The 13,085-nt window shown below is 33.8% G+C and overlaps 1 protein-coding gene across 1 annotated transcript in view; it reads left to right on the top strand.

Annotated features, from left to right (window-relative positions):
• Positions 1 to 13,085, top strand: part of LOC126183543 (dedicator of cytokinesis protein 3) — a 1,039,887-nt gene that overhangs the window by 929,376 nt on the left and 97,426 nt on the right. Inside the window, exons 18-24 of the mRNA XM_049925613.1 lie at positions 1,049 to 1,238; positions 3,062 to 3,207; positions 3,893 to 3,997; positions 5,021 to 5,296; positions 8,107 to 8,266; positions 12,519 to 12,667; positions 12,815 to 12,900. Of these exons, the coding sequence (XP_049781570.1) occupies positions 1,049 to 1,238; positions 3,062 to 3,207; positions 3,893 to 3,997; positions 5,021 to 5,296; positions 8,107 to 8,266; positions 12,519 to 12,667; positions 12,815 to 12,900 (1,112 nt within the window). The remainder of the gene's footprint in view (positions 1 to 1,048; positions 1,239 to 3,061; positions 3,208 to 3,892; positions 3,998 to 5,020; positions 5,297 to 8,106; positions 8,267 to 12,518; positions 12,668 to 12,814; positions 12,901 to 13,085) is intronic.

A 13,085-nucleotide genomic window follows, 5' to 3' on the forward strand; every position in this document is an offset into this window, starting at 1 on the left:
GACTGCTACCACTGTGCTGCAGCAGTACTTTGTGTCTGTTGGAGTACTGGGTATTGTTTGTGTTTTACTGTTATTGTTAATAAATATTGATAAAACACAGGACACACTAGACTAATTTTGGATCACTCCATTGAAAGGCATTTAAAATTCAGGTTTATGAATAATTTTGCTTGTAATGGGAAACAAACCAACACTTTTCATTGATACTGGGTGTCACATGAAAAACATGGTGGCTAATATTACTTTGCACAGACTCCAGCTACACATCACAAAAATGAAAACTGCCTGGTAAACATGGACTCTAGAATGTGTTCCTTAAGAGCTGTGAGCACCTGTTCATATTTGATGCTGTGAAACATACCTATTCTACTGTAAGCTCTTTGCATTCCACATTTTGAAAGAAGGTTGTATGGACCAAAACAAGACCAAAATTCCCCTTAAATGTGGGCTCTAAATGCTTGCCTTAAAAGCTATGAACATTTGTTCAGTAGAAAAGAGGTGTTTCACAGGAACAAAAATGAACAAGGGCTCATAGCTCTTAAGGTATGCACTTTAAAGCCTCTGTTTACTGAAAATTTCTTTCTTGTTTTGGTACATACTAACAACTCTCAAAATATGGAAATCAAAGAGCTTTCAGTAGAAGAGATGTGTATCACAGTAGCAAGGTTGAGGTGCTCGTAGCTCTTTAGATATGCATTATAGAGCCCATGTATACTAGGCATTTTTTTCTTCTTTTGGTCCATACTACCATCTCTGAAAATTTAACAGTGGAGGTCTGGTTCACCTGTGTGTGTGTGTGTGTGTGTGTGTGTGTGTGTGTGTGTCTGTGTGTGTGTGTGTGTGTGTGTAAAATTGCAAGCAATGATGTTAAAGTGGTTACTTACATGCAGCAGATTACAAGCATGAAGAATACATACCTATTAATATTTTTAAATGTGGAAAATTGTTAAATTAGTGTAAAACTATGTTATATTATGAGAAAGGTAGTGTTTTTATTATTTGTTAAGCAATACGTAATTATTGTGAACCATAAATAATTTATTCCCAGGTGGCTCTTTTGCATAGCATCAGTGCAGTATTTGAGCAGCTAATACAAGTATTACCAGCATTAGAGGTAACAAAGCTAGCCACTATGATGTTAGAGAGCTTACCATCAAGGGATCTCTCACCTCAACTCACCCAGGCAAAGCTTACTGCCATTCGCAATATGGTTACCAGTAAACTCTTTGCTGATGATGGTAAGTAAATATTTCAGGCTTGACAATACACTGGCTTTTTATTTTTGATAAATAATGTTTAGAAATGACAATTTTATCAAGCCAGACATTTATAACCAAAAGATTAAAGTTTGAACTGTTCAGAGAAAGTTGGTCAAGCTAGTACTTAAAAAAAGGGATGTTTTCCGTTTCTGACAACATTAAAGAGTTAAGAAAATTCTCATGTATTTTGCACTAAGTATATTTAGTTCTTCATTTAGTTATGTGCTTTTCCACAAGATGTCATCCAAGAAATGCATTCTGCGACTGTTTATAGTTTTATAAATCAGTTATTTGCATAAAACTTGATGTATCATACATCTGTTGTGCCTCACACAATTATTATGATGATATTCAGCTTCCACCCCTTCTTAATGATAAAGTTTGTAACTTCAAATGTGTGCTATGTGTCTTCAGCGAAGTGTTAGACTTTTCCATTAAAATTATTTGGAATAAAAAATTGTTCACTATTAAAAAAAGTTGTTTCTGAAAGTATTCCCATAACATCACTTCAAGAATTTGATGCCTTATTATGCTTTATGAATCTCTAATACATGGGCTGTATCTGTCATTTTAATTTCATTCTTTGCTGAATGTGGTTACTTCATCTTGACATAAGGGAAAGAAGAGAGGGAAAACAAGGTGATGAAAGTTATGAAACATGGCAAGGCCAAGTTGAAATCATTTTGGACCCAATCTAAAGACAAATGTGTAAGGATAAGTTAGAAATGATTATAAAGTAATGAACTGTAGGAAATATGGAAGGAAAATTAAGGTTTGATGTCTCATTGACAACATTGTTCTTAGAGACAAAGCTCAAGTTTGTATTGGTAATGCATGAGGAAGAAAAGTGGCAATGTCACTATAACAGAATTATCCTGACAGCTACCTTAATCAGTGTAGGGAAGTCCTGAAAATCCAAAATGTAGATTGCTAGATGGAGATTTTAACTACCATGCTCTCAAATACAAATCCAGTGACGTACTGCAATGCCACCTCGTTCACTGAACAGGAAATTTGTGGGCTTAATTCTGAAGAAATTACTGTTTTGGTGGAACTTGGTTTCGAATAACGTATAATATTAACATGCAAGAGCCAAGAAAATGTTAAAAAGTAAGTTCCCAATTGTGCATTTTTGACACGTTTGTAAAACTGAATATCCTTCTGTGGGTAATGGAATACGTTGCCAGACTTTTGCTGTTGTGCCACAAACTGTATTCTGCAATAGGATACTGTGTACTGTGGGTAAAATTTATAATCTACCTGTATAGCTGCAGTGAGAACTTATGATGAGCTGTGCAAGTCAGTTGTATTTTACGTCATTGACAGATATTTAATTATGTTGGTACACATTTCTCATATCAACGAAGGAATGACACATGACGTATTAGCTTTATATGACCTAAAGACATACCTCCAGGGTATGAAACTGGTTATCATACAGTGAAAACACAATAAACAACTATTGCAGATTTGAACTTCCACTCAGTTTAAGATAGACTATTTTACCCTCTCTGATTTTAAATTGTTTGATTGTTTTTCGCATTATATACAAGTTCTTCAGCTGTGGTGCCTAACCTTAAGGTTATTTGTAGTATGTTATATATAGGGTTACAATAGGTATCAGTGTTCAGTGCCTATTAATATCATTTATTTCAAGGACACTATGGTATGTTGCACTGAAAGATCCTATAAATATTTCATCAGGATTGACTTACATTTTTCTCAAGTGAGCTTTTGTGCATACTTTAAGAATAATACTGTTAATTGTTGATAATGGAAACTATGTCTATGTACTGCTGCAGAATCCAGAAACTTACTTCTGGCAATCAGCTGTAAACATCTCCGACATCACCTAGCTCATAGAGATGAACTGCGTCTCTGTACGGACATTCTTTCTGAAATACTTAGCTTCCTTTACAAGCAAAAACAAGCTCAGGAACAAGGAAAGGTAAGTCTTCTTCAAAATATGTATTGAAAATGATAAAAATTATGTTTGTTTTCTAGTTTAATGATTTTCTCTTTGAGATTTTTACTGGTTTTCTGCACTTATATGGGACAATACAGAATTGTTGTAGTTGTTATATGCTTTTTAATAGTGAGCATTTAATATGAGAGATATAACTATATATTTGTGACATAATAATAGTGAGCATATAATATGAGAGATATAACTATATATTCACAATGTACAAGAATTTCTTTGAAGTGTTTTCTGCCATCTACTTCACAAATAATGTATGAAAGGTATTCATGTAACATTTTCAAATTCCATTTAACCAGTGATAATTCAGCGATTTCATTAATTGACATGGTAGAGTAGCTACTTGTCTGTATATTAACCACTACACAAATAAGTCATAGAATATATTAGAATGATTATTTCATTTTCTCTAATCATGATGTTTTCTGTTATCTGTCTATTTGTACCAAAATGATCAATTAGATTTGCAGAACTCTACTACCATCTCACTATTACGCTATTTACAGCCATCTTCACTAATAACATGACTGGCACATTTTTTTTTTACTTTTGTTATTATTGTTTAAGTTATTAAGTCATTAAAATCTACTGTATTTTGCTACTGTGATATCTTCTTTCAATTTAATGTAACCGCTATGAATTTTAATTACAGGTTAATAATTGCTTGCACCATGATGTTGAAATTTTGTGCCTGAATACATTGGAAATGCTAATACAGACTGTTCTCATCATTATAGATCGTTCTGCATCAGTTTTGGTGAGTGACCATTGAATCATTAATTTGATATGCTTTGTTAGTTTAAGTTCTTACTTAAATTATAGGAACTTCTTGAAACTCTGCATCATTATTAAAACACACAGTTCTATATCAGAGAGAAACAATACTTTGTGAAAGGTTTCAATCTTCATTCTCAATTACTTATAAATTGTCCGCTTTCATTTCAAGTTCCTTCTTTGGCCGAGAATAGGTTATGTGAAAGGAAACAACACATATATTGTACAAGTGAGGATTACTATTGAAAAAGTTGCCCTCAACCCGAAGGTTGATTTGAGTACTACAGTGCTTCACTAGACATGGTCCTATTGGAGGTATTATTCCCATTTCACAGAATTTTGACAAGAGTAAATTAACATTATACTGAAAATATTATGTGATCCATATTTTAGTTGCAATCTAAAATTTTAATTTGCTTCCGTTGTATCTTTCACTGTCTCCATGTAAAATTTTTTGCTCAAGTCTTTCTGCCCAAAAGCAGCAATCTAAACAGGTATAAGATATTTACAAGTTTTCTGAATTGACTTGTGAATAGACTCCTGTTGTGGCAAGCAAGAGGTACAGTAGTCAAGCAGCAGCACTGTAGCATGTACACCCCCCTCCCCCAATTTGTCATTCGCTTCTGTAACTGTTTACTCAGAATAAGGCCACTAAATTAATTGCCCATGTCTGATAGTGCCATGCTTAAGTTTCATTTGAACATTTCAGGATATAGATGAAGGTATTCTGTTAATGAATTTGATTGGAATCATACAAGGAAGATTTTATTCCTCTTCCAAAGACTTTAGTTGTTTTTTGCTTTAATTACAAGAAACATGCATTAGATAAATTATAGAAGGGCCTCTGAATATAAAATTGGATTTTTTATCTGAAACTGTATGATGGATTATGTTGCCCCCACTGAATGCATTGTCAACATACAGATTCAAAATTGTAGTCAGTGTGTAAGACTGTAAGATTCCTGTGACATATACTATTTTATAACTGTTTCTTTTATGCCTCCAGGGTTCTCTTGTGTCTTGCCTTGTTGGATTGCTGCAGCTGTTGGATGAATTTCATTACAAGAGATTATGGGAGCATCTTAGTGACAGAAAGTCTCAGAAGGACTTCCTGCTTAGAGTATTTTTAGTATTTCGATTATTAGTGCGACAGGAAGTTTTCCCTCCTGATTGGCTTGTCATGCGCATGGTAGCCAACAATGTTATGCTAAATGCTCTTCGTGAACTAGCACAGCCACTGACATTTAATTTCCTTGACAGCTGTTGCCACTTTGATAGTGAGGTATGTTTCCATTTGATTACCATAATTATTATGTATGTCCTATCACTGTAATTTTGTTCTGTAATCTGGTGAATCAATTATGAGGTATGGGTGTATTTCAGAATTCAGCTAAATTTATTGTAAGCAATAGTGAAAAATTATGAAGTTATGTGTAATAACTACAAGCTCTGAGATTACATTTTCTTCAGTACAATATTTCATTAACAACTGTAACAATGGGTGGTAGTCTTACTACGAAAATAGTAAGAAATTGTTTTTTCTTATAAAAATAACAAACAGCAAGTTCTTGTACCATGTTGTGCTGACCATTTCTTTTCGTCCTATGTGTTTCATAATTCTATTATCTTAATCTTGTAGTATACTGCCTCTTTCTCCTTTCTCTCAGTCGGTTTTCATGTTCTCTTCCTTTAGTTCATACAGATGTGTCAATCGCATATTGAGATCCTTCCATAACTACCGAAGAACAAGCTGTTATATTGGTTCTTCAACATTTGAAAAAGGACAGAGACAAACCATGCAATCCCTGTAATCTATTCATTGCTCTTAGCTTACACTTACATCTGTGCTACCCGTTTTTTTATGATTGTACAAGGCATGTTCAGCATATACACACATAATTTTTCAATGAATATCCTGATAGCAAGACAGTGAATAAAAAAACCTCACTTGCTCATTCTAAAACTATTTTTTGGCTTTTGTGAAAGGAAAACTGTGATACAAAAAGTCATACACTTATGGTATAATCTGATGTCAAAGTGATACCATTCACTTAGCACACAAAATTGGAGATAATATTAGTAATCTATTTGTGGTATATTCATTGCTACTCATCTATAGTTAGAAATTAGAAACTCTTGGCAAATAATCTGACAAACACCATGACAAATGTGTGAGAAGATGATGAGTTGACACACTGGTAGGTGTTGAAACAGTAGCTTTATACTGTTCCAGTGAAGTGGTTGTTTTTGAAAATTCTCATCATTTCCTTTGACATAGCAAGAGAATTAAAGAGTGTTGTTGCATTATTGTGCTGACACATCAGTGGCAGACTGGACATATGGACTATCTCTGAAAGATGAGCACTATACAATTTCTGTAAGAGCTCAGATGCAGTATGCAAATGTTTTGCAACTTATTATGGAATCTTCCAGAATTAAGAGGGATAACATAATTTGTCCTGTAGTTGATAGGAGTTACACGCATGAACCATTTTTCCTTGGACCAAGAAAATTGTCTATGTGGAAAGTTATGTTGTGTGTCCTGTAGGAAAGCAAATGGATACTACTTATTTTACAAAGGTGTAACACCTTTAATTTCTTAAAAGTTATATGAAACCAGAAATGAGATGAAAGCTAGAAGGATTTGAACAGAGAGTTTCTTGCAGGAATGATCATCCACAACTGCCAGTGTTTTGATCAGTGAATGCACACCTTCCTTTATTTGTCTTTTTGTTGGGACTTGAGTGCTAATAATCACTGATTTGTTGAAGTTGTTCAATGAGCTCACAAAGGAACACAATTTCCAACCAATTAAGGGGCTTAGCAAGCAATACACTTGTAACTGAGACAGCAACCAAATGAAATTTCATTTAAGAACATCATCGTACAATCCAAGAAGAATAAGCTGACGTACTACAACGTCCCATACATCTCACAAAATGACCATGATGAGAAAATCGGAGAAATTAGAGCTGATGCAGAGGCTTAGTGAGAGTCATTATTCCCACACACCACTTTTGAATGGAATGGGGATGAGGGTAAACTATACTGGTATCAAAAGTGATCACATAATAAGATATTTGTGGAGTACAAATGCAGCTGTAGATGTAGGACATAGGTGGAAAGAATTGGAAAATAAAATTGGTGAAGTCATAATTATCAAATAGATGTCTGTACACAGTTTCCTTGTTATACAGTTGAACTGAAAAACAGTAGTATATCTACTTTCCTTAGTTTCCCAACATTGCTGCATATATGTTTCATATCTTGCATTCTGCATTAACAGACAACAAAAAGCGAGTGCGCATGCACACACACACACACACACACACACACACGTCTTTTTTTTTTTTTAGATAAACTTGTATCTACATAAAAACATGAATATTTGATAAATACATACACAGAATGACTTCTTATTGCGTACAGAAAATCAAATAATGTACAGGTAATGCTGAAAGAAATCGATTAATTACTTATGGTGATATTGTTACTTTTATGCAACTCACTTATTATTAATCAGAATACCATAAAACTAACTAATTCACGTATAAAATGATCACATTCATGAAGCTTCTTCATCTAAGTGTAGCTTACTGATTACAAAGTGCACAAAAATCTTAAATAGTGAAGTGAGAGAAAGCTTGTAATAACTTTGGAATCACTGTACTTCCCCCCCCCCCCTCCCCCCCCCCCTCCAAGATTAGCAGATAACACCAATTTTCCTTGTATATCAGCCTTTATAGTGGCCAACACCTTGTATTTGAGAGTTATAGGAACTGTTAATGAGTTAAAATAGATTTTTTATTTCAGTCATAACTGCAAAATGAGTAAGTGGTTTTGACTGGTTTTGGCCTTTCTCAAATTTGTATTGGTTGTTTGCCATTTCCCATACCACAATTGTCATCATGAGTGACTTCCTAAAAATTAGTATATTATAAACAACCTATATAGTTCTCAATACAGCCTCGGACAGCAGAAACTGTTCATGTTCATCTTTATGATTTTGCAGCTCTGACTGAAATAAATAATAAGTTTTAATTTTGTACATGTTTATTCCAGTCTGTTAAAAATTGTATGTTTTCTTTTCAGCTGTGGAGCAGTTATTTCAACCTAGCTGTTGCCTTTTTAACACAACCATCTCTACAACTTGAAAAGTTTAGTGAAGTGAAAAGAGAGAAGATAATAGAAAAGTGTGGAGACATGAGAGTTCTAATGGGATTTCAGATTCTCTCGATGTGGTCTAGCTTAGGTAAGAGCTGGAAGATAGTAAATGTTATGTTATTAATTATTTGTACATTGAGAAATAATTACTGAATTTTTTGTATCTTAGAGTGTTGTATTTCATCCCAAGATTACTGTTACTTTTGTATACACATTTATCATTGTCATAGATGTTTGTATCACCAACAGAATCAAGAGCTGTATTGTATGGTAATTTGTTTCATTCTACACAGTTAAGCAAGCAAAACATAACTTCATACATCATTGTCTTAGTATTTATAAAGAAATCCTCCTTGACAACAGTAACTGGCGAAGGTCTTTTTAACTGCTAGAAATGAATTATGATCTCCTAGAACAAATAATTTTCTCATAAGAAATTAAGGAACAGACAACTTGGAAAGGTGGAGGAAATGGGAGAAGTAGTAGACAAAATGAAAAGTCACTCACGACCAGGAAATGAGAGAGGCATACATAAACAGGATGTGTAATTTATAAAGTAAATAAGTATTCATCTATGGAGGTAGTTATTTGTAAGAGCTTCTTTGTTAGTTATTAGTTCATTTAGTAAATTTAAATTTTACTATTGTTTCTGTAACTGAATGGAGCATTGAAAAGAAATCGTATTTGGGACATACAGAAAATTCTGGCGTAGCTTTACAGTTACTGTGAAAAAGACTTTGTGAGAAAAGCATAAGGAGAAATGAGTCATATGAAGACGAAAAATGAAATTGTGAGATCTTCATAAAGTGTAGTTTAATAGAAATTCAAAACAAACAAGAACTGATGCTTATTTTTGGGTCCCTGACAGTGAAGGTCTGCTAATCATGGAAGAATGCATATGGGACTAAATAAAGCAATATGTATTCTGCGAGAATGTGAGCAATAGTCAGCAGAAAATAATAAACAAAGTAATTAATTAAAGGAGCAAAGGTAGACATTTTATTCCAATGTGGTTCCGTACTCATAAAAAAATGCAGATTCAGTTTAGAGACTGTCATGATATGTACCTAAACCTATTGTGAGACTTCCATTCAGTCTTGTAGATGAAATGAGTGGTGGTGCATAGAACATAGGAAGAGTAACATCTGATCCGAGCTGCCAGAGATGACATTCATGTGTGTGAGGTTCACTTGCTTGTGTGGATGAATGCATGAATTCCTTTTCTGAAAGAGGTTTTGGCCAAAAGCTAATGTGTAGGTATCTTTTCATTCTGCCTGCCGGCAACTCAACATGTCATCTTTATGGTGAGTAGCAATCTATCTTTTCCTTATATTGTTGTCATGGGGAGAGTACTTTGAAAAGATGTACATGTAAGAATTTTGGAAGATCATAATTAAAATAAGTCTCACAACTTTTAGTAACCCTTATAATCATGCCAGTGTTTTCAAACAATTTATAGTTCATGCTGGTTTCAGAATATCATGTGTAAACAACAATACAATAACAGTTACTACTGCTGTTAAAGCACATTGAAGGGTTAGAAGGAGGCCAACAACTACCACTGAGTTGCACTGCATACTTCATCCATGAGCAGTATTCATAAACAATGTATTGAAAATCCATTGTTTCTTAACAAAACAAATCATGATCTTTGTATGACCTATCAGATCTTGAAGTGTGGCAATAAGGACTTGAAACATCCTTTACAGTGTCCAAATGACTACTTGCTGTGCAATAAATCTAAAAAGAAACAGGTGACTGATCTTAATTTTGTTCCACACAGATGTCATTTATCATTAATAGCTTCATGTCAGCCAGCACTTTTGTCTAAAAAAAATACAATAAAAAAAAGGATCTTGAGGCAGCTTACAAACTTTTGTATGTGCTTCCAACCCACACAGATGTAAAAGTAACCTGTTTCACTTTGCAGCTATAATTGAGTTATAGGGGATTGCATATAAGGGACAGTCAGATGAAAATAAGACAGATGGAAAAAATATAAGTAAACTGTTTATTATGTCACAGCTAAGCATCATAACTGTTAGTACATTTATCCCACTGTCAACGCCTCCATGGATAAATGTTTGCAGTTGCCTATGGAACCTTAATTGTACCCATGTTTGCCCCTGTTCATGTGAAGAAATCAATGGCCACAAATGCCTTTCTTCAGGGCTACAAAAATATGTAAATCACATGGGGAGACGTCAGGACCCTGTGGAGGACACTTAAGGGCTTCCCAGGGCAACTTCTGCAGCGCACTCAAAACAGCCGTAGTGACATGTAGGCCCATCCATATCCCCTGTACTGTCCCAATCTCTCCACATGCAATTTCAATATTTTTGGAGTCCTGAAGAAAGATATTCATGACTATCAATTTTCTTTGGATGAAGAGGTGCACACATGCATACAATCATCATTTCATAGGCAACTCCAAACGTTTTTCCATGAAGGCATTGACCATCTTGTCTCACAAAGCGATAAATGTATTAACAATTATCGCAATTACTTTTAAAATAATAAACATTTTACTTTCTTGTTTTCCATCTGTCTCATTTTCATTTGACAGCCTGTTATATTCTGAAGGTGTCACTTGTAGGATGCTTGAAATTAATGTGCAGTATCCAGTTTCTGATATTTATTGGATTGTGGAGCATGGCAGAACTTATTCTTTTAGTCTTCATAAATTGTTCTCACAGAAAGCATATCACTAAAGCACACCTTATTTCAATTGTGGTTTTGATTGTACTGTCTCTTACATCTTTGTACATAATTTATATATTGATAATTTCATGTCATTTATGAATATATTTTCCTGTAAAGATAGATCTGTGGGATGAGCTACAATTTCTGTTTATTTTTCCTAAGGCAGTACAACACCATGTCCATCTTGATTTGCATGTTACCATGTTTTATTCATCATGTATGGGCCATGTGAATTAACAGATTGGTGTCTTGCACCATCTGTTGGTGGCAGAGGTAACCAATTGGACACTAGATGTAGTTGATGACAAACTGCACTGTTCCACCATATTTCAGAAACAAAGCTTGTGTGGGTTATCAACAAAACTTCACTTTGTAGAGTTAAACAACTTGGCCTCATATGCAAATCTTTCCTGATACACTATACACATTCATGATGTATACAAGCTTAATTTTCTGTAACTGATGATGATATTTTTTATTTGAAATAAATGAAAAGAATGCTATAAATTTGATTATGTCTCTTACTAGTTCGGCATGCAAAGTAAAACTGTTATCTGACTTCTTAGTGGTGGTCATCAAAATAGGAGAGCTTATCAAGTGATCTTAGTTGCACAATGTGTCATGTCATTTAGATTTACAGACCGCATTGAACTCATCACGTAGTAGAGTTGGTGTGGTTCATTTGTGTGGAATACCACCACTCTTTGGAGATTGCCAGACTCTGAGAAACTACATCCAAATTTGCTTGTTTTAGTCTTTGTCAGTATATTTGACTGCAGCTGTTCATCAGTTTTCCAAATTCAATTTGACATTTATCTTATATGGTCTGATGTGTAAGAGGTGTGAGAACTGCTTGTTCTTCCATGTATTCCATTTGGATGAGATTTCACAGTTTTTGAAACTTCTGGTGACATATTTTGTTTTGACTCACCCTCTCATGGACTTCAGCTATTTAATGGGGAAATCAGTGGTATCTTGTAAGTGCATAAAAGTCAAGATGTATGGGGTTGCATAAAATATATTTTTACCATTCTATAAAATTAAATGCATTTAAAATTCTGTGAATTTTGATTAGTATTTTCTTTTCATAGCACTGAAATATGGAAAACAGGTATCTGTCACAGTTTTTTTTTTAAATAAACATTCACATCATATTTAGGGTATTTACACCTCTCATTTTCAGATGGAAGCATTTCATTTTTACATGTGTATTTCAGCTGGATGAGAGTGCTAATTTCCAAAATGCTTTGTGAATAGTAATAAAAATTTGGCTGATACTAAAAACTGTTTTATATTAATTTTTATCATGAATAGTCACTGCATTCCACTCCAAAACAAACAGAATATGGCTGTCTCATAATATAAAGTGCGAATTTGCTAACTCCAGAACATTTAAGTTAGCTATCCTCTATCTCAGTTTACCATTTACATATATATTTACATATATATTTACATATATGTTTATATGCTCGATGCAGTAGCGAAGGAATTATCTCAGATGATACAAAAATTTCAGAAGTGTCTTTGTTCATACAAATGTTGAGGCAATAAAATGTTTGTTACACAGTTGCTTTTAATTTTATGAATTACAGAAGGGAAACAGGTTTGCTCAATTAGACTCACTTCTTTTTTTATAGGAGAGCACAAAATAAATTTTATTCCAACAATGGTTGGACCCTTCTTGGAAGTGACCTTGGTACCAGAAGCAGAACTGCGTAAGGCAACTCTGAACATATTTTTTGATATGATGGAATGTGAACAAAAAGCAAAAGGAAATTTCAAGCAAGTGAGTGTTTATACACTGTTGAAGTATAATGACCTAATTATGGCTATCTTATAACTTTATTCATGTGGTAATTTTAAGATAACTGTGTTCATGTCTTTCAATATTCTCCACACTGTGATAATTTTTATTATTTTTCTTCCTCTTCAGGTAGAGTCTGAGCTCATTGATAAGTTAGATATTCTGATTAGTGAAAATAAGGGTGATGATGAATACAGGCAGTTGTTCAATACAATGTAAGTAATTTTTTCCCTAAGTAATTCATTTATACTATTATTTCTTCAATTTTTTCTGTGTGCAGATTGCAGATGATTAAATTATTATGAAAAGGTTGGTTATAAGTTTTCATAATTCTTCAGCTGGGTGAAACCATTGGTAAATGCAAAATTCTCTAAAACATCTAGTAGAAACTGCCATGAAT

Source organism: Schistocerca cancellata, chromosome 4, assembly GCF_023864275.1.
Source record: "Schistocerca cancellata isolate TAMUIC-IGC-003103 chromosome 4, iqSchCanc2.1, whole genome shotgun sequence".
Lineage (NCBI taxonomy): Eukaryota > Metazoa > Arthropoda > Insecta > Orthoptera > Acrididae > Schistocerca > Schistocerca cancellata.